The sequence below is a fragment of the Zophobas morio genome, unplaced genomic scaffold (assembly GCF_036711695.1).
Source record: "Zophobas morio isolate AGI-343-1 ecotype UQ-CSIRO unplaced genomic scaffold, CSIRO_AGI_Zmor_V1 ptg000006l, whole genome shotgun sequence".
NCBI lineage: Eukaryota > Metazoa > Arthropoda > Insecta > Coleoptera > Tenebrionidae > Zophobas > Zophobas morio.
Window position 1 is genome coordinate 13,617,832 of NW_026972111.1, and position 22,165 is coordinate 13,639,996.

The 22,165-nt window shown below is 35.0% G+C and overlaps 1 protein-coding gene across 4 annotated transcripts in view; it reads left to right on the plus strand.

Annotated features, from left to right (window-relative positions):
- LOC135123655 (uncharacterized) overlaps positions 1-22,165 on the plus strand; it is a 482,510-nt gene that overhangs the window by 452,966 nt on the left and 7,379 nt on the right. For all 4 annotated transcript variants that reach the window (XM_064048495.1, XM_064048498.1, XM_064048496.1 and 1 more), the window contains one exon: positions 18,981-19,136. In XM_064048495.1, coding sequence (XP_063904565.1) covers positions 18,981-19,136 — 156 coding nt within the window. The remainder of the gene's footprint in view (positions 1-18,980; positions 19,137-22,165) is intronic.

Below are 22,165 nucleotides of genomic sequence, written 5' to 3' on the forward strand. Positions count from 1 at the left end.
GGAAAACAAAAAAGACGCTATAATATATCAAGTGACGCATCTGATTTAGACAACCCAAGTAGTATCGAATATGATGACAGCACGGACACCGAAAGTTTGAATTCTTGCAATTATTCTGATGATTTGAATCCTCGTTTGAATCTCAAAGCTGAAAATAGTACGACTGATCGTTCTAAACCAGACTTAAATATAGACGATTATATTATAGTACAATTAACAACTCAAAAACGAAACAAAAAATGTTACATTGGTAAAGTGTTATCAATTAACCCTATTTTTTGTGACTTTTTGAAACGGAATCCAAAAATTCCGGATGCTTTCATGTTTCCGGACATTAAAGATCAGGGTGAGATCCAAGAAAATGAATATATAATGAAACTACCTCCACCTCAGGTACTCAGAAGAGGCAGTTTAGTTTTTGAAAAAAAATTATTGAAAAAATATTTGATTTAATTCTAGGTTTTTTTTTTAATTTGTGATAATGTAACCTCAACCTGGGTCGAGATTTGTACAAGTATATATCGTAGAGAATACTAAAGTAAGAAACTGTGCAAAATGCTAGGTGCCCATGAACACTTTTAAAGGGGAAAATTACCTCTGAAAATTTATCAAGTGGGGTTATCCACTCCTTTATTGTGCAAAAAAAAATTCTTACGTGTTAAATTTTGCATTTCAAAAGTTTTTTTTCTAATATGCTTCATCTGAAAGTTGTGAACAAAAAATTAAAAGTGTTATCATCTGTATTTATGGGTAGCTCTAATTTAGCACAGTTTTTTACTTCAACATCAACTACAATGTATACACAAATCTCGACCCAGGTTATAGGGTAAGTATTTTTTAAGAATCCAACAGAACTGCTTTACTTTTATGTTTAGAGTTACCGTTTTTTTTAACATTTAATAAAATAAATGAAACTACTTGTTTTTTCTGTTTATGCTACCATAATAAATGAATAAACCCAATTTTTAAAAAGTAATGACTTAAGTTATTATTATAAGTTTGATTTAATAGGTCAAACTTTAACATGATCGTATATGCACAACACAGAGATGAACCTAATAGAATGATTTTGGACTATTTGGTATTCATTAATTTCCTCTGTGAACGTATGAGCCAGTCGTTGTTGCCTTATGAGAGTTATGAGTCACTGATAAGTAAAAACTGCTGACGTAACTAAAAATATCCTTGGCTTTATGTACTTTTAATTTCGTAAAGTCAAAAGCAAAATTTCATAATATAATTTATTAAAAAATTAATAATAATATATAATATAATTTATTAAACCTTTAAGTGATTTTTAAACGAACTAATTTGTACACACCAGACATTTTTAATTTCAAAATTAAAATAGACCATAAGGTTTTCTGACTGAATGTGCAAAAAATCTAGGATATTGCATATGTCCACTTTTAGAACAAACATTTGACCCAAGAAAGTGTAAAATTCGAACGTATACTTACTCTATTGATTTAGACATCTAAAACCTCGATTTTAGAGTAGCGTTCTTTTTGTAACTAAAATCAGATTTTTTTTCTTAAACATTTTAGTTTGTTGCTTAGCAGCACAATATATTTTATTTATTTAATAAAATATTAAAGCACTTCAGGTTACCTAGTCACAGTACGTTAGTAAACACTTGGTAAAAAAAGGTTTAAATTCAACATGATTATCGGCAAAACAAAAAAGTCAAGTTAAAAAAAAGTTAACTATCGCCCTGTAGTACATTATATAATCAAATTTTGAGGAAATCAAAAGGAAATCATAGGAAATCAAGAGGAATCACAGGAAATCAAAGGAAATCACAGGAAATCAAAGTAAATCAGAGGAAATCAAAAGAAATCGGAGGAAATCAACAGGAAATCATTGTCAAAAGGAAATCAATTGTACAACTTTACCCCTCGGTGATATCAGAAGGATGAATGGGCCAGCACATAGCCCAGATCTAAATCCCATAGAGCATGTCTGGGACTAAATGGGAAAACGAGGTGCGAAAAGGTTCCAGAAACAATTCAGGAACTGCAACGTACTCTTCGAGAAGAATGGGAACAGCTGGATGAAGAGGTATAGCCAACCTCATCAAAAGTTTGCCACGACGCTTAAATGCTGTAATTGAAATCCGAGGAGGTAATACCTAATATTAATCAGGGTACCTACACCGTTAGAGTGTAAATTACAACGCATGGAATGCTTTTACTGTTATATTTTGATCTTGGCTTTTTTACTTTTTTTTTCTGTTGCCACATGTTTTAGAATAAAATTATGTTTTCTGTTCATGAATACATTATTATTTCGCTTTTTGTAATATTTTCTAAACAAGTTATATCTTTAACAATTGCAGATAATCACAAAAAATTCAAGTGTTCGGAATTTTTTGTCCAGCAGTGTATTAAGCTAGGTTAAAAGAAGCGGGCAAAGTTATGTACTCTTATCATAAGCATTATGTACAATGGCGGAAATTTAAAGTTGGGGACCAAGCTGACATTTTCATTACATTTTCACCAATTTTGCTAAAGGCGACTTTTATTACACATTTTACATTCACCATCTCCACGATGATTTTGCTTTCAATCAAATTACAAATTTGACGTTAAGAAATTTCACACTTTTAAATTCCGGTTTCCTAGGATTCTGGAACAATAATAAAGTCATATGAATCATATTTACACTCGTCAAAAAGTTCTGCCCGACTTTAACTGTACCTACAAAATATAGAGTTGTTAGGGTTTTTCTGGGTCCCGGCACATGATTTAGGGGAACCCTGTGGTAAATCATTCGTATTGGATGGGATTGGATTCGTCCAGTATTAGAGACGCAAATCTTAGTGGTAGAGGAATGCCGGGATGAGCGAATGAAGGAATTAATCGTGCATATGGACTGTTTTGATTGGTTGGTAGTAGTTTCTACCCATATAAGGCACTGGAACTAAGAAGTGTGATTTCTGACCATATTTGCTCAAGGAATGTGTTTTAACTTAATTCGTGCAAGAAGGCCTAGACAAGAGACCGAGATGGTGACTTTGTAAGTCCGTAGAAAGTAATAGATGATTTTGAATGTTAAGTTATTTAAACATGACTAGTGTTTTGCGCGAAATAAAATCACCTTTTACTCGTAGTTACACGGTTTATTTAATCGCACAAAATTATAAATTGCCGGTCTCTCGGGTCGGCACGTCTTTACCCTCACGATACTTCTCGACGACTCCCCGAGAGAGTGAAATAATAAAAATTAGGTAAACTACCCTAAAACGGGTGGGAGTAGGGTGGACCAATTGGCTACGCCCAAACCCCTGTTCAGGTAAACTGAACATAGTCCCCCCGTTGAAGTACTAACTTCAAGGATGACCTACTTATTAAGATAAATAATACATAATAATAAAGAAACAAAAAATGCCTAATTAAATGAATACATGTCAACTAAGATCATACAACAGGAATTAAATTGAAATTAATAAGAGACAATAATAAAATGCAATAAATATACACATGTATGGCCCAATTGCGCATTAAATTGGTAACGGGCTCAATTTCCGCACTGATCTCTGCACTATCCCGTTTCTGGTTCGCACTGACACAGTCCTTATTTTACCATCCCGACCGGGATGTATGATTTCAACTCGACCGAGACACCAACACAACGGGGGTACGTTATCCTCGTGCACGATGACGATGTCGCCCACAGTGGCCGATCGGACGGAAGTTGCCCACTTCGATCGTTGTTGAAGCTCGACCAGATACTCCCTGGACCACCTTTTCCAGAAATGTTGTCGTAACTGCTGGATCCTTTCCCATTGACCCAGTCGATGAATGTTGATGTCGCTCACATCAGGTTCGGCAGGTGACGTAAGTGCAGTACCGATCAGAAAGTGGCCAGGGGTAAGTGCGGATAGATCGTCGGGATTTGAGGATAATGGAGTTATAGGTCGTGAGTTAAGACACGCCTCGATCAATGTCAAATAGGTATACACTCCTTCATATGTGAACAATGACTGCCCTATAACTCGTTTTACATGATATTTAATGGTCTTAATACTTGCTTCCCAAATTCCACCAACGTGTGGTGACCGAGGTGGGATAAAATGCATCAGATTTAATAACACCGAAATGTATGACTCGTAATCCGCGATTGGCTCCCTTAAAATTTGATGCTGACGAAGTACAGTCGGTAACTATTTCTAGGTGAATTGCCTTGGTGGCAAAACAAATAAACAAACAAATATAAGCCTTTATAGACTTTTTTCCACGACCCCTCCCTTCTCGAATTAGTAAATTATCGTCTAGAAAGGGGTTTAATTTGATTAAAGGAGTAGATTTTGGTAAGGCATTACCTTTTATGAGACACTTGAATTCCTCAGGAAATGATTCCTGTTGGACTATTTTAATAATAACGTTGCGATTATTTTCAATTTCCTTTACAGTTAGTGCGCTATTTACAGTTTGTCTATATTTGACTCTGTTGTAAAATCGTAAACAAAAGGCTACTACGCTTATTAATTTTGAAAATGATGAGTACCTTAATAATAAATCTGATGGTGATTGACCTTTATTGTGTACTACTGCCTTTGAATAGACGGTCTGACGTCGTTCTTCAATTTCGAAAATAATATTTGTTAGTACCTTAAGATCATTCGAATGTGTGATATTTTCACGTAATAACATTTGATATAAAAACGAATGGATTTTTGGACCAATTAATAACTCGTCATTTAAGCTTTTATAATTATATGATCTAAATGATATGTCAAACAAAATACGTAATTGTCTCGTGGTACTTTCTTTAAGAACACCGTGGTGTGGTAAATAATAACTACGTGGATTATCAATTTCGTCTTCAGGTACTTGTTCCGCATGACCTGGTTGTAAATAGTTTGTAATTACTGCCGAAAAGGATAATTTAAAATTCTCGTCCTTTCGGAATTTGCATTCTAAAGATTTAGAACGTTTTATGGCCCCTTCCCGAGAAGTACCTAAGTTTGGGTTTTCCGCCTTGAACGGAAGTGGTACCGAATACCTTCCCATTTCTAAGCGTTTATGACCCTTCATAAATTTCTTTTCGCATAGGATTTCGTCGGCCGATTGAAGTTTTACGGAAGTTTTAAATTCATCTAATTGCCAAAACTTTCCAACCATCTGTTCTAGGACGGGTTGGACATAATAAGAAGAACCCTGTTTTACAACCCCCGGATTATCTCCATGAGCATTAACCACTACCCAACCGAATTTAGTTTCCTGTAGAATAAAATCCTCATTCAAACATCTCCGATTAGGCTGTAAAATTTCGAAGAAGGGTTGAGCACCTAACAATAAATCTATCGTCCCTTTGACATGAAATGCGGGATCTGGTGATTTGTTGTGGTGCGGAAATTCTAAATTAGCGATTGAAAATGACCTGGATGGTAAAAATTCCGAGATTTGTGGCAAAATAACACATGAAAGGTTTAATTCATAATGTCGGTAATTAGAATTAATTTTGATACTTGCTAATTGTGAGGCACTAGTATTACAACGGTTGACACCAGCGATTGACAAAACGTTCGGTTGTGATTTAAGATTTAATAATTTTCGCTCTGAAATAAAATTTAATTCGGAGCCGTTATCTAACAGTGGCCGCACTTGAGGTTTATTTCCAAATTTGCCATAAATTTGTACTTGGGCTGTTGGAAGTACTTTACTAAAATAAACTTGTTGAGAATTTGCCTTAAGAACAATGGATTGATCTGATTCGACTTGATTATTTTCACTGCTCGTACTTGGTATTTCGTTTGGCTCGGGATTGTCTACATGTAACAACGTATTGTGATGTCCTTTACAAATTTTACAGACATACGATGATTTACATTCCGTAACTTTATGACTGTTCTGAAAACAATTAGAACATAGTTTTTTGGACCTCACGATCCTTAACCTATCTATCACCATTAGGTTAATGAATTTTGCGCAACAAAATAAATTATGAGGATCGGAACAATATGGGCACGTTACCGATCTGTTTGAATTGGTATTTAAATTTGTTTTCTTGTTTTTATTTGTTGATTTTGCTGCTACTCTAAATGTTAATTCTGGCAGTTTTACATTAACAGCGCTATTTTGAACGATAGGAATATCATATTTTTTTGCAGATATGGCTGAATATTTGGCTTCCAATGCCTCTAATTCGCATACAACGGTATAACATTCCTTGTCAAAAGTGATACACTGATCTGCCGTAGATGTTTGTTTTAAAATAATTTCCAGTTCCTCAATTTGACTTTGAATGTTGAAAAATTCGTCATACATTGATCTGGTTCTAGTCAAATATTCTTGTATTATTGACAAACAAGTTGTACTTTCTTTAGATGACTTTAAATCGTCTATGAAGTTTTGAGCCATAGTTAATTTGCGTTTTATCGCTCCCTGCCTCATATTTAAACCAGAAAGTTGTTCAGTAGTCATTGTTCACTAATGATTCAACGATAATCTACTTGACACTGATACGAAATACAGGACTAATGAAAAAAGGAATGAACTGCACTTACTGGTTGTCGTCAGATGTCACGATGCTCAAGATTGCCTTGGACGTGAAGCTGCTGAAGAAGTCGTCTACGCTTTGTGGATGTCGTCGTTGGATGCCACGATGCTCAAGATTGCCTTGGACGTGAAGCTGTTGCAGAAGTTCTGGGGATGCTGTCGTCGTTGGATGCCACGATGCTCAAGATTGTCTTGGACGTGAAGCTTTTATCGACGATACAGGCGAGAACAGTACCACTAATTCCGCGAGAAATCCGGCTCGAAGGACCAAAATGTTTTGCGCGAAATAAAAATCACCTTTTAGTTACACGGTTTATTTAATAACGCACAAATTATAAATTGCCGGTCTCTCGGGTCGGCACGTCTTTACCCTCTCGATACTTCTCGACGACTCCCCGAGAGAGTGAAATAATAAAAATTAGGTAAACTACCCTAAAACGGGTGGGAGTAGGGTGGACCAATTGGCTACGCCCAAACCCCTGTTCAGGTAAACTGAACAACTAGCACTAGGATGACTTGAAATGTTGGATTTCCATTCGTCATATATGCAGTTGTGTTGGTTTATTTGTTGTAAGTAATTCAGATTTATAACAAGCGTTTGAAAGATAGAGTTTTTAAACAATTTTTGCAATTAGACTAATGATGTGATTATCAAAACATTATCTATGACTAACTAACTGACTTTAGACCAGAACTAGGTATATATATTTATTTATAAACTTATGAAACCAGAAAAAATCTTTTTGTTATTCAAATCCACTCCACATATTGTGTTGTAGTGTACGTTTTGTTCATGTCTTGAACACAAAATTTTCGTTTTTACAAAAATAGTCCAATTGTGCGCCTAGCGAGAGAGATCAGTATCTACTTGCCGCATTAATCATTAATTTCATGAATCATATTTTGTACAACAGACGTTCAGAAATAATTTTTCAGAGGTTGCATTTTAGGCAAATAAAACTAGCTAATTTCATAAACCCATATTTTATTCAGGAGTAATTAGTAATAACTCCCGCATTCATTTCTTAAGTATACATCTGCAAAGTGGCGTAGTAGAATTCTGAGTAAATCTAAAGATAAAGATCAGCACACGCATTCTCCGACATTTCTTTAATCAAATTATGGAAGCTCGAGAGAAAGTTTAATCCGTGGCTTGGCGTGAAAAGCTGTTTTCCTCTGTTACCGCTGTAAATTAGAGAATGGCGGTACTTGTTTCCTTGTTTATATGGGGGAAGGGAAAAAACCTTTGCGTGTGCAGAGGTGGTAAGAAGTGTTTGTTAGTTGATACGACGGACGGAGTTAGCGGTGTAAACACAACGATAACAATAACTCTCACGCTCTTTTTATGGCCTCACCGCCTCCGCCACTATTGCCTGGCAATAACACCCGAAGAATAGCCGTTAGTGCGGTAGGGTAAGAGATGCGAATCGGATGTGGAAGACCACTAGCATACATGTGTTGGATAACAAACATTTTCTTTACCTTATTATCCGTAAAAGCAGGTTTCTTAACAACGCCACAGGAAATCGATTTTTTAGCATATATGTTTTGTTTTAATACACATGGAAAACTATAATTAAAAAGTAATAAAAAGCTAAGAGCAATATTTGTCCACATTCGTCAAAAACTGTGGTTAGTGTAGCCAGAATATTTACATTGTATTAATTTAAAGTGCTGACAAATTGAAACAAAAATGACTTGAAGTTTGAAACGCACTTGTTTACAACGAATCCTATCGTGTACTGTGATTACTAATTATACACTTTCCAATTTTTCCATTTTGTTTTTCTAATTTTGGAAAAAATGATAAAAAGTCAACCAATTAATTTATATTTAGAAGATAGTAATTATTAGGTTTATTGTACAAATAACCGCCAGGGTCGCAGGACTTTTGAAATGCCTCTCACTTCTACCACATATCGATATAAAGTAAAATCAAAATGAACTAGATGACTTGCATGCACTGTTACTGAGGCTTCTGGACAACACGCATCACTGGTTTCGTAGCAGGATGTTGTCGAGAGACGAAAAATAGGCGAAAGATCCATTACATGTCACCGAAACTCGGCATCACCGAAGCGAGGGTAGGCAGTCAGATAGAATGTAAAACATAATTGTGCGGTGACACGCACAAGAGTTACTTGGCCAGTGATTCGATTAAGTTATCGAACTGACCAAGTAAATATTATGGTGACAGCAAAGCTGCCGACAATGTTTTAATATTTTGCAGTTTTAAGGGAATAATAACATCTTAGAGTTGATCGAATGATGGTTCAGAAAATTTAGTTCTAGTTTCTTTTTTAGATGAATTAGTTTTATTATATATTAGTTAACAAATTATTGATCTTTCGAAAGACGACTGTGAATTAATAAGTAAATAAATTTTCTGAAAACCAATTACGTAAGTAAGGCATTGTGACTAAAACACAAATACTTCAACTAAAGCTAAAATAAAATATGCATACTAAGCAGTTTTCAAGGTAATTCCTGTTATTTTGTCAAACACGACTTTAGTTAATATGCTGTAGGTGTGAATCATGGCACGTCACTAGGTAGTATATATGTAAATTAATCGATAGTGCACCGATTTAAGCCCTATTAATAGCGGCGTAATTGTTAATTTATTAGAGTATGACCTTAAATTAAATACTAAATTAACTTGTCATCATGCAAGCTCTGTCGGTACGTTTTATTTATGGTGATTACTACTAGATTAGCGAATACTGAAGCATTTTAATTGTCCAAAAATAGTAGAATTTTAACACAAAAAATGGAACTTTTCTTTAAATAATATATTTGTCAGGAGCACCATACGTTTGCAAAGTAAAGCAAGATAACTTATGATGGATACAACATAGTTGAAAACATATCAACGTAGTTATACTGCATTTTATCGTATGTACATGGAACTGTTGGAAATATTAGTCATATTTTTATAATGGTGGTTACAAAATAAAGTAAAGAAATCTCAGAATTTTAGCAGAAAAACAAGTAATTTCCTTCAACAGCTCAAAAAAATATTGTCAGACCTGAGATGCCAACATTTATAGTACCACTAAAACTAGCTAGTATGATTAAAGCTTCTATTCAGTACCTCAAATGTTTGCTCTATTATTCGTGACACTGATACGCTCATTAGAGAAGACTTGCATCATTCCGTGTTAAATATCAACCTCCAAGTAATGAATTTTTCCTACATTAATTTTTCTGCATGTAATTCGACCAAATTGTACAATTTTAAAAAAGCAAATTTTCCATTATTGTATCATGATATTCTCAACGCGGTCTGGAAGGATGTGTATAGTATCACTGATGTAAACCACGCGTGTGAGTATTTTTATAAAATAGAGTTCATTCATGGTTCTCAAGTCAGTGCGCTGTGTGTGAGTGAGCTCCTCTTTGTTCACCTAAAAAGGTGGGTTTACAGAACATTTATTTCAATTACTCTTGATAATCATATATTTAAGTATAATAGGCATAGTTAGTTGGTGTCTTCAGTTCATGAACGGCTTGAAAAGGTGCGACAAATCACTTAGATTGTTTTCCAACGAGCGCGTTAAGCCGTGCCGCTTATCGGCGCGACGTTTTTCTTTCTTTTCATTTTTTTTCTTTTTTGCCGTTTCTTGCAATTTCCGATCTTAATTATTACAATTTAACTGGTTTAATTACCGATTGCAAATCTTAGTGTTAAACTATCTTTCGAAGGGATACCTGTCAACTGGTCTAGTAATCGGGTATTGAGTAGCTGACGGCTACGAGTGTAATTTTTTTTTAGCACTTTAATTCTTGATACCTGATCATGAATCCGTGTGTTCATTGTGGTGAAGCTAAAACGGGCCTCTCTATTACAAAATGTGATGGTTGTGGTGGTGTGATCCACCATGCTTGCGTTGGGCTATCTGAATCCGACACTGTAAAGACTCGCGCTAAGTCCCGCGCTATTAAAGTGGTATGCCCAAAGTGCAATATTAACCTGACGCAGTGCGCTGGATTAAAGGATTTAATGCAAACCATGATTGATACATTGAAAACAGAATTTCTAAATGCTATCGAACAGCTAAAGACCCAATTTGAGCAAAAGTTAAATGAATCACTGTCGAACAAGTCTAATATCCCTGATGACCTAGATAGTGAAACTATTATAATAGTTTCACTATCTAGGTCATCAGGGATATTAGACTGACGTTCGGCTAGTTCATCAATAATTATTGATGAACTAGCCGAACGTCAGTCAAGAACTGGTAACATTATAATTTACAATCTGCCTGAATCTGGAAATGGTGCATCGTCCCAAAACGATGATCTAGACGGCGTAAAAACCATTCTGAACGGGCTTGAGATTGCGGACAAGGATAAAATTCATACGTTGCGTCTTGGCCGCCGAGGTGCAAATTCTAGACCGTTAAAGATATTTCTTGGTAGCCGCAGCAATGCCCTTCTGGTCCTGAAGAATAAAACCTACATTTCAGAAAAAAACTCCGGTATAAAGATAACGAATGACGAAACACCCATGCAACGCGAGTACAAAGCTAAACTTCGCGCAGAACTTGAACAACGAAAAACGGCCGGTGAAGAAAATTTAACTATCCGCTATGTCAAAGGTAAACCGAAAATTGTCCCATTGTCACCTCTGTACAAAAAACAAACAAAAAACTAAATTCTAATCTGTTCACCTTCTTTGAGCTTACGGTTTATTACACAAATATAGCATCCCTCTTGACCAAATTTGACGAGTTTCTCTTGTCAGTTTCCAATTTATCTCCTACGTTTATTCTCATAACGGAGTCATATCTTAATTCTTCTATTCCTGATTCTATAATAAATATCCCTGGTTATTCGGTATATAGGAGTGACCGCACTTACTGCAAAGGTGGTGGAGTTTGCATTTATGTCTTAAACACTTTAAATAAAATCCCAATAGATGTCGATCTTTTGGATGAATATTCTACAATTCACATAGAATCCTTATGGCTAAAAATTACAATCTCTAATATCACACTCCATCTGGCTTCCATATATCGTTCACCTTCAACATCATTTGATAATGATTTATCATTAATTCAGGCTCTAACACTTGCCAGTGTAAACCTTAATAATTTAATAATTTGTGGAGATTTCAACTTTCCAACGCTCAATTGGCGCGTGCCCCTCCTAATGGATGGTAATACTCAGGCGGCAAACTTTATGAACTTTTATCTGAATTCTAATCTGCACCAACTAATACTTGAACCGACTCGATTCAGAAATAATGACAGACCTTCAACTCTGGATTTAATATTTACGAATGATCGTCAGCTTGTTTCGACTACAGAATATTTTCCTCCAATAGGTATAAGCGATCATGTCGTTCTTCTTTCAAAGTTACAATTCCTTCTAGATAGCAGTCATGGTAGAACTATATGTAAAAAAATGTACCGTCTAGCTGATTTTGAGGCTATAAAAACCTACTTATCTGGGTCTGAACTGGATTCAATTAACTTCAATATGTCTCTTGAAATCATGTACAATACTCTCGAGCGATTGTTAAACGTTTCAGTTGAACGCTTTGTTCCAGTTCGTAACATCAGAATTAGGGACAAACCATGGATTTCTAACACCATTAAATATCTAATTCGAGAAAAGAAAAAAATGTGGCTTCAATATAGGCGCAGTAATGACAACGAACATTATTCGCAATATCGTGCGGTTTGTAATAAACTTAAGACAGCAATTCGATCTTCAAAATCTAGCTACGAGATGAATCTTGCAACTAAAAGCAGCAAGGAATTCTTCAAATATATTAACAAAACCCTAACAAGTAAAGTACGTACACTTCGTTTAAGATCATCTGATGGTGATGTATTGACATTACCATCAGCCATAGCTGATTCGTTTGCCATTGAATTCGAACATAATTACGTGTCTGAACCGCCCGGTGCTTTGCCTTCTTTATGTCCAAATACCCGGTCAATTAACAATATTCATACTGTTATTTTTACGGAACCAGAAGTTTTGAGAGTACTCCAGTCCTTTAAATTAGACTCATGTCCTGGACCAGACGGTTTTCATCCTATATTACTCAACAAATGTGCTTCAGTTCTAGCTAAGCCAATCGCTGCAATAATGCAACAATCACTTTCTGTAGGTTCTGTACCAAATGTTTGGAGGTCTGCTACAGTTATTCCAGTCTACAAAAAAGGTGATAAGCTTAATCCAGCAAACTTTCGACCTATTAGTTTAACATCGTTGCTTTGTAGATCTATGGAAAAAATAATTAGCCAACAACTAACTGAGTTTTGTGTGAACAATAATATCCTCAAGCCCAACCAGCATGGCTTCCTTCCCGGTAGATCTACAATATCTAACCTTCTAGAGTGCCTTAACAAGTGGACCAAGGCTGTAGACAATAATCAGCCAATAGACATTGTTTATCTTGACTTTAAAAAAGCTTTCGACCGTGTTCCTATTCGCAGATTACTACTAAAACTGGAACATTATGGTGTTCGCGGTGACTTACTGAGGTGGATAGCGGAATTTCTTCAAAATCGTACCTTTACAGTTAAGATTCTCACTGAACATTCACAAGCTACACCGGTTCTTAGCGGTGTTCCACAAGGGTCCGTGCTTGGACCCATCTTATTTAACATCTATGTTAGTGACCTTGCCTCCTTGTTTAACTGTCCATCCGCGTTGTTTGCTGACGATACAAAGATATTTTCAAATCCTCTCGAGAATCCAGATGCTCTTTCTAATGATCTCAAACTTGTGGAAGATTGGTGTGACAAGTGGTTACTATCCACAAATGAAGCTAAATGCACTGTATTACATATTGGGTCAAACAATCCACATAAATCATATTATCTTAACGGAATTGAATTGCAATCTGTAAAACAACAAAGAGATCTAGGTGTTATTATATCAAGTGACCTCAAATGGGCATCCCACATTGGTGCTGTGGTTAAAAAGGTTAACTCGCTGCGGTACTTAGTTGCTATCAGTTTTAAAAATATTTATCCTGCTTTGCTAGAACGCATCTATAAATCGTATGTCAGACCAATTTTTGATTATGCCGCCCCAGTGTGGAATCCTTACTTTGCTGGTGATATCCATATCCTAGAACAGGCACAACGACGTTTCACTAAACTGTCGCCTGCTTTAAAACATCTCCCCTATGAACAACGACTTACTGCCCTTCACTTATCTTCTTTGACTGCTCGACGAATTCGTGGCGATTTAATTGAGACATACAAAATATTGCATGGTCACTATACGTGTCATTTATCATTGTTTGTACTCAGCACTAATCTACACCTACGAGGACACAATCTGAAGCTAGTACGTGAACGGTTTTACAAATTGTGTAGGCAACACTTCCTCACAAACAGAATACCAAATTTGTGGAACACTCTGCCGGATGATGTCATCGCAGCCTCGTCACTCAATGCCTTCAAGAACCGACTTGACGCCCACTTTTCCAATTCTTTCTAGCTCTTTTTAAATTTATATTATTATTGTATTCATATTTATTTATATTATCTTGTATTAATGCACACTCTGACTTTGTAATGAAGTGCATCGGCATTTTGCCGCCTTACTTCTACTTCTATAATAATAATAATAATATTGTACAATATCTTCGACAAGCATGTACCTCTGCTCAAATGTAAGAAGTTTCGTTACCCTAAATGGTACTCTGCAGAACTCAGAGATATGGTTAAATTGAAAAGTAAACTTCTTAAATGTCACAAACAGAAGTCTTCCTATGAAGCGTATGCTAATTTTTCTCACATTCGACGTGTGGTCAAACAACTTATTCGTCGCGATTTCAATGACTACATTGTTAAAGTGCAAAATTCACTGCTGAATAATCCAAAATATTTCTGGACATTTATAAAAGAAAAACGAGGCCGATCATCTATTCCAAATTCTGTTCATTTAGATAACATGCACTATGATGATCCACTAGATGTTGTCAACACGTTTGCTTGTCATTTTCGTTCAGTTTTTAACTCGCCTAAAATCAACTCATCTCAGTCCACTGCTTCTCTTAGTGATGCTAATAGCAACTTATTGTTTCATGTTCATATTTCGTATGACCTTGTACTTAGCGCTATTAATAAACTTAGAAATAATTGTATTTCCGGCGCAGACCAAATTCCGTCATTTCTTGTGAAAGACTGCTCAGCTGTCTTTATTAAACCGTTGTGCCATTTATTTAAATTAAGTCTTAATAACTCTTGCTTTCCTAATAAGTGGAAAATTGCAAAAGTTGTACCTGTGCATAAATCGGGTGATATCTCCGACGTTCGCAATTATCGTCCAATATCAATTTTATCAAACTTTTCCAAAGTTCTCGAAAGCGTTTTATTTCAGCAGATTTATTTCAATGTTAAGGAAAGAATTTCTATACATCAGCATGGTTTCATTTCTGGTAGATCTACGCAAGCCAATTTAACATGCATGTCACAAGCGATAACAGATGTGCTAGATCATAATGATCAGCTTGACGTTATTTACGCGGACTTATCCAAGGCGTTCGACAAATTAGACCATCTGATTTTGCTTCGTAAATTGTCTCCTGTTGGTTTATCCAATTTCTTAATAAAATTTTTTAATTCTTATTTAACTTCAAGGATAAATTTTGTTTTCTATAATGGTTATAAATCGGCTTCCTACACATCATATTCTGGTGTTCCACAAGGGTCCATACTAGCACCACTGTTTTTCAGAATCTATTTGAACGATGTTGTTGAGATTATAGAGAATTCCCGGATTCTTATTTACGCAGATGATACAAAAATCTTTCATAAAATTACTAACAGAGAGGATTGTTTACTGCTTCAACGTGACATAAACAAGCTTAAGGAATGGTGCTTGCTTAACTATCTGCTTTTAAACCTAGATAAATGCATAGTTGTCTCTTTCACTCTGTCGTACAGCTTTCAAGTATTTGATTATAACATTGACAATAAAGTTATTAACCGTAGTACATCCTTTAAAGATCTTGGGGTTCTCTATGATTCCAAGTATTCCTTTAAAGAACACGTTGCTAATATTGTAGATAAAGCTGGTAAGATGTTCGGACCCGTTGTTCAATTGTTCAATTCTGCTCAAGTCGTCTCAAATCATCAACAAGTTCCTCAGATGAAGTCTTCCACGAGATTTGTCTTTGTTGATACTGCAAGTTCGAACAAATCTGTTGATTACATCTCTAATGTGGGCCTTTAACGATGTTTCTTGAATTATTAAATAACGGTATTTGATCAGATATATTTGCTTACAAGCGGTTACAGAATATACATACTCTTCGTTTACGTTTGCTATAACAAGAAATAATGATGAAAGTGTCTTGTTCGACAGAATAAACCGTTTTCACAGTCTTCGCTTCCTAGCACAAAAACAAAGTTTTCGTACGCAACCACCAAGAGTTCTTAAAATGACTGTTTTATTGTTTTGAGCTTGGATCAACGAGAATTACCGCACATGGAAAACTTTAAAACAATAAAAACGACGACTTTAAATGCCAGGTTACAAATGACATTAGACATTAATGTGACAAGTGATAACTGTCATAATGGTGTCTAATCACGGGCATAATTTCAGCGAAGCGGGATTTTTGAAATCCATGGCCAATTACGCCGAATCATTTATAAAAGCTCTGTACAATAGTGCATAAAACATTAATGTTAATTCCCAACACCACAATAAAAATTGAACCTAAATTATTTTTCTCCTCTTCTGTTGCAGTTCCTTCATACACTTTTGTCCCTTTCCACTTTCTTCTATGCTTTCCTTCCTTTCTCTTAGATGATCACACTCTACACATACTCTATCTCGCTCACTAGCGCAAAATGTATTTTCTCTCCTCCTTGTTTTTGGTTTTTAGATATCGTGTCTTTTCTTTCCTTATTATCCCTAAATATCTTTCGCTGTACATATATCAAAATCGCTCCTACAGAACTCCTGCTACATCTGTTTTTCTTGACTACTCACTCTTTCTACTTTCTTCCAGGCGTAGCCATTGCACTCATAGTTAGTATTTTACCCTCATCTTCCAAAGTTTTTGCCCGCAGTCTTTTTTGTTCTTCCCGCTTCTACTCATAATTTTTCCCTTTTCGTTTCTTCCCTCACTATATACCCCGGTGTTTCTCTATCAAGACTTAATGTCCGTTTCAGATCTCTTTCTTGGCTTCTTTTTACCTCTTCAAACTCTATCTACCCCCAGATCTCTACTCCATCCATTAAAACACATTTAACCAAACTATCAAACAGCATGTTGTTCTTTACATGTGTCCTCCTGAAATTATATCTGCATCTCAATTTTTTCGCTTACAATTTCTTTCTTTTTCCTATTTTCATTAATGTACTTCCATACTTCTTTCTTTGATTTAATTTCTTTTATGTTTTGTACTTCTTCCTTCATTGCTTACTTTCGGTCTTTGTATTTACTTTCATATGTTTCGCTGACTTGCTATCTTTTGGTTTTTCCATCTTCTTAATGCCTTCCTTGTTTCTCTTTTTAAGATGTAATATCCATCATCACAGCAGTAATTTTTTCTGCCTCCACTTCATCTTACACTAATTTCAACATTCATTTCTGTATCTTTTATCAGTTGTTCCAATTTATCCCATTTTTTCTTGCATATTAATTTCCACAAAAGTGTGCGTTTCTAACTTCTGTTAGTGAGATGTTGTGAAATGTATAGCCTTCGGTATGATTAAACACTTTGCAAGTTTCTAACTTCTCTCCATATGTTCCGCTAGCCCTCTCATCCTATATTATTCTCACATATTTTCCTGCTTTCTCCTCCAATTTTTCTGCCATATTCTTCCATTTCAACCTCCATTAGCATATGTTTTGAGTCTAATCTTTCCCCCACTTTGAACTCTAGTACATAATTTAATCATCAGTCATCATAAAGTGCCGCAAGTTTCTCAAACCCCTGACGACTACCAAAACATCGAAATTAACAGAATTCTATTATATTGTGATAGAGCGTTTAAACTTACATTCATGATAGATAATACTCCTAGTTATTATTATTACCAATTGTTAACATGTAATTAATTACAGAGTAATTTTAGAGAGCTATATCTTGTGAGATAATTTACCACAGAAATACCGTCCTACGTATATAAAAATAGGAGAATATCTATAGTTGGAAAGATGATCTATTATCACTGTCAGATCGGCCTTCATATCTAAAGTTACAGGGCCTCACCATCCGTTTTCGTTCTCAAAAGCTGAAAGATGACCCACAGAATTTCTGGCTTGATCTTGCCACTAGAATTTCCTCATATACGCACACTAGAAAGTTAATTCAGTCTGTCCACACACATCCCATTGAGGTTTAACTTGATCCTCCATTAACTCCGAGTGCGAAATATATCTTTAGCTCGACTCGGTGTTCGCTAGCGCTCTCGTTTGGGTTTGGGGGTGTGGGGCTTTCCACCAAGCCTATGACAAGCTAAAATTACGTTACATCATAGGTTCGGTTTTGAGCTTACCTACCTAAGAATAGGTTAAGCTTTGTGTCAACCGTTTCTATCGATAGACATGAATAAACGGTCCACATTCTAATTTGAAAGGGTTAACACAAATAAACAAAATACCATAAGGTCTATAAACCTGTTATCTTCTTGAAAGTTAGTGATGCCTGAACAAAGAAATAGTTACACAAGATATCATAGACTGTAGCACCAGATTTTTTGACGCTATATCATAGCTTAAGGGATAACCTGTTTTAGCTGCGAGTAACTTAACCGAAAACCTATTAAAATCATTAAATATTGAAATACTTAATTAGTTTATATAAATTAAGACATTAAAATCTACTTGACAGCAAAATACGACGGACTGTTGAAAAGTGGAGTACCAAAACATCATGAACAACCTGTTGTTGTTGCAAACGTTTAAACAAAAAATACCAAAAAATACACTTATAAAATGGTGTTTTGTAAAAAATGTCCAAACAAGATACAAAGAATAAAGAATATGTTATAGCTGTCAATTACGTTTAGCACGTACATGAACTACTTAACATATATAAGTTTATTTTCTTGTTCTATACTGTCTCATCCAAGAAAAAGTAGATCGAAAAATTTGTTTTTAATTTGTTTTTGTCATGATTTTGTTGCACACGGATCTTCATTTGTTGCAAAAATTATTAAAAAGAAAGTGTAGGGATATATTAAATCGAAAAGCATCAAAACCCAAGAACACCATCATTTATTTTCTGCAAGATTTTTTATCATCTCAGAGGAGTGTAAAGAAAATCTAGTCCTTTTAAGTTAAATATTTGAAAACTAAACGCTCAGTGGTCTACACAGCGATCAATAGTTTACAACGAATGAAAATAGTCTTGAAAATGTTTGTCATATTGTATGTTGAAGTGTCAAATTCATAGACAAAGAATCCTGCTGACTGTATATCTGAGTAACATTAACTCTCTTTCAACAAAAATTCAACAGCTAATTCCATATGTATTTTATTTCCAGGCCAAGAGAATTGTCCTTACGACTACATAAAAATCTACGATGGAAAGAATGAGTTGAGTCCCGTTATTGGGACGTTCTGCGGGATGGGAAAGTTTCCTTACTCCATTATAGGCACATCTCAAGACCTTTTCGTCGAGTTCGTTTCGTCGCCAGCAGGTAAAAAGTGTGTCTTTTCTTTCTGTTATTTCTTTCGTCTACCAGTTTATCGGCACTCTAACGTTGTCGTTCCCACAGCAAACAAGTAACAACCGCCCTCGCACGGCATTATGTTTCCGGGGAAGGGCTGATCACGATGTAACTGGATCGGGGGTGCGTGAGAATTTATGGATGAATGGATAAAGTTTTTCGTTTAAGCGTTGATTCACATTTTGACTGAAACGGAAATAAAAAACTCAACACGTTTTCTTAATTATTTACTCCTGAGAAACTTGTCAGTATATTTGACAAAATGTTTAAAAAAGTACACGGGGTGGACTCTAACCTGGGACACATCGGGCACTAACACGGTGAAGAGAATTTTAGGTTTGTACCAGTGCACTTTAGTGGAACTCTTTACTAAGAACAGAATGCAACGTCCAAGGAAACACGAGTAACATTTTCCTCCAGATCTATTAATAACATTACTGAATCAACTATTGTGCTCGATGTATTTATTTTTTATCTGAAAAACTCCACTGGAACGCAAAAACGTAATTTACTTGAAACTGTAATCTTTGCCATCATCACGATGAGGTCGGTCAAAGCAACGGCAGTAATAAATAAAATACAAACCAGGATCCTTATAATTATCAAGATTGTCGTTTTCGTCAAGTTTTCGTAAACGAAAGCGTGTTTTTAAGCAATAAGCTAGTGATGTATGTATTTGAATATTTTCGGTTAATGGCCAGTCACTAATATAAAAACAGTAATAAAAATGCAGGAAGCAATAACGTTATAAAATAAGGGATACTTAATAAGAAATATGATCTTTCACCGTTAGCTGTTTTGAGATATTTTTCCATAAGAACTGCATTACTTTTCCCAACACCATCAAGAGTCATTCTTAAACACCCACATGAAAATCAAGATACAATCAGCAAGAAATAACTGCTTCTGCTATATAAATACCTTGTGTTATGATATTTTAATAAGTATTAATAAGTGCAATTTCATTCTCGCTTTGCCCTTCTGTACTCACCTCAATTTCATTGCGTATCTCATGTGACATTTCAAGTTTATATAATAAAGCTTGTTTCCTGTTATAATCAACCTTCCTTTTGTTTTAACCACACGTGTATCAAACCATGTTTTGTTCAAAACTGCGATGTTTCATGTAGTTTGTCGTTATTCAAACATTTGTGATTAATAACATCTTTCCCAAAACTAATGTTGTAAATCCGGCATTTTTTTCTGTTTCGTAAGTCTGAATTATTAGTTTATAGGTTTCATCTTTTAAATTTGTTCTATCCACGTTTTAAATTCTATTTAATGTGTCCGAGGATCGGAGGAAGAATGATTTTTTATAAAGTTTATTATCTGTTCTTCTATCTCATCCCCCACTGGCACTGTCATGTTTTTATTATTTAACAAGTGTCATCTTTACAGATATTTCTTCTGGTTTTTTTGTTCGAAACCTTGTTCATTTCGACTTTTGATATATGTTCAAAATGTTACTTCCATCTTTTTAGTTTCTCTTCTTTTTTCTTTTCTAGAAACTTCTGTTTTTGGGCCCGGCATAGTTGGTTAACTTTTCTCCTTTGATCATTATTAATTTTTTCTATTTTTTCTTCGTTTTTGTTTTCATCCTAACTAATATTCCTTTCAACTCTTCTTCACGTTTTCCATTTTCTTTTTGTACTGAAGTACCTACTTTTTGGCTTGCTTCTGCATATGATTTATTTTATAGTTTTCATTTTTGACTTTCCGAGCCTAAGTTCACCAGTTTTGTTTTCTCGACGTTTCATGACCTCTAGAATACGAAAAAAGTGGTCTCCCGTTTCTGTTTGTCCGTCTGTCTGTCTCTCTGTCCGTTCCTCCATCTGTTTGTGTCAATTTTTATCAGACAGATAATCTCAGAAGCTACTGGACCAATTGTTGTGAAATTTTGTGTGTATATTAGGAATATCATGCAGATAGTAAAACGCTAACCAAAATTTAGCTAATCATCCCTGTCAACAATTTTATGAAATAAGATATTCCTGTACTTGTGGTTTACGAATCTGCTTTGACTTTTTTATTATTAATAGATTTGTTTATTGTTTAATCCGCCCTCTAGCTAGGGTGGCTCAATTTGTAAAACAAATGACCAAATCAAAAACGATCACCCCATTTTCTCGGAAATGTAAGATTACACACGTTTTTCTTTAATAATGATACAATAAAAATTATGATAATAATAATTTGCAGAATATTTTAATTTTATTCCCCTGTTTTGAGGAGAACAACTTATTCAAATCAAAAAAATTCTACGTGACATTTGTTCGATGTCTAAACAGTCAAGGTTAAGCATGTTACTATTGCTGAGAGGGCATTTTTCCCGTTGGTTATCTGCTTTAAATATATTTTACATTGTCTGCACTTGTGCGGATCGTGTTCCCTTGGAATTTGTGCTCCTAGGGTGCAGGGGCTGAGGGGGTGTTATTTATGACGCTAGTTTTCACTTTATAGAGGTTAGCAGTGTTGTCACAAAACAAAAATCGCAAAATCAAATTTTAATAATTTGTCAACGAAGCGGGAAATTTTGTCTGTTGAGGTTTCCTTTTACGCTTAAAACGCATTTTCTTGAGATTTTTTCGTTCTAGTGTGTTACCTTTCTTTTGATAGCATTTAAAAGTCTAAAAAATCCTGAACTGAGCGATTACAAACTATGAAAGTTACATTTTTCTGGATTACTTAAAAGTTTATTTCTGAATCATAACGTTTCTCGAGACCATGTTTCACAATGAAATGTGAATATTTTTTCCCAAAACCAAAAATGGGTTGCTTTAGTATCCGGCAAAATACTAACATTTTGCATGATTTATTGAAAAAATAATTATTTTTTCAAATGTTTTGTAACTTAAAGAAATTGGGAATTGGTATTACATTTTTACCATATTAATAATTTTGTGTTAAAATTTAAGACATCAGTTGAAAATGTATACGGAACAAATAATAACTAAGAATGATACAGTGTTTCTATAAATGATTATAAGGTCGAAGAAGGT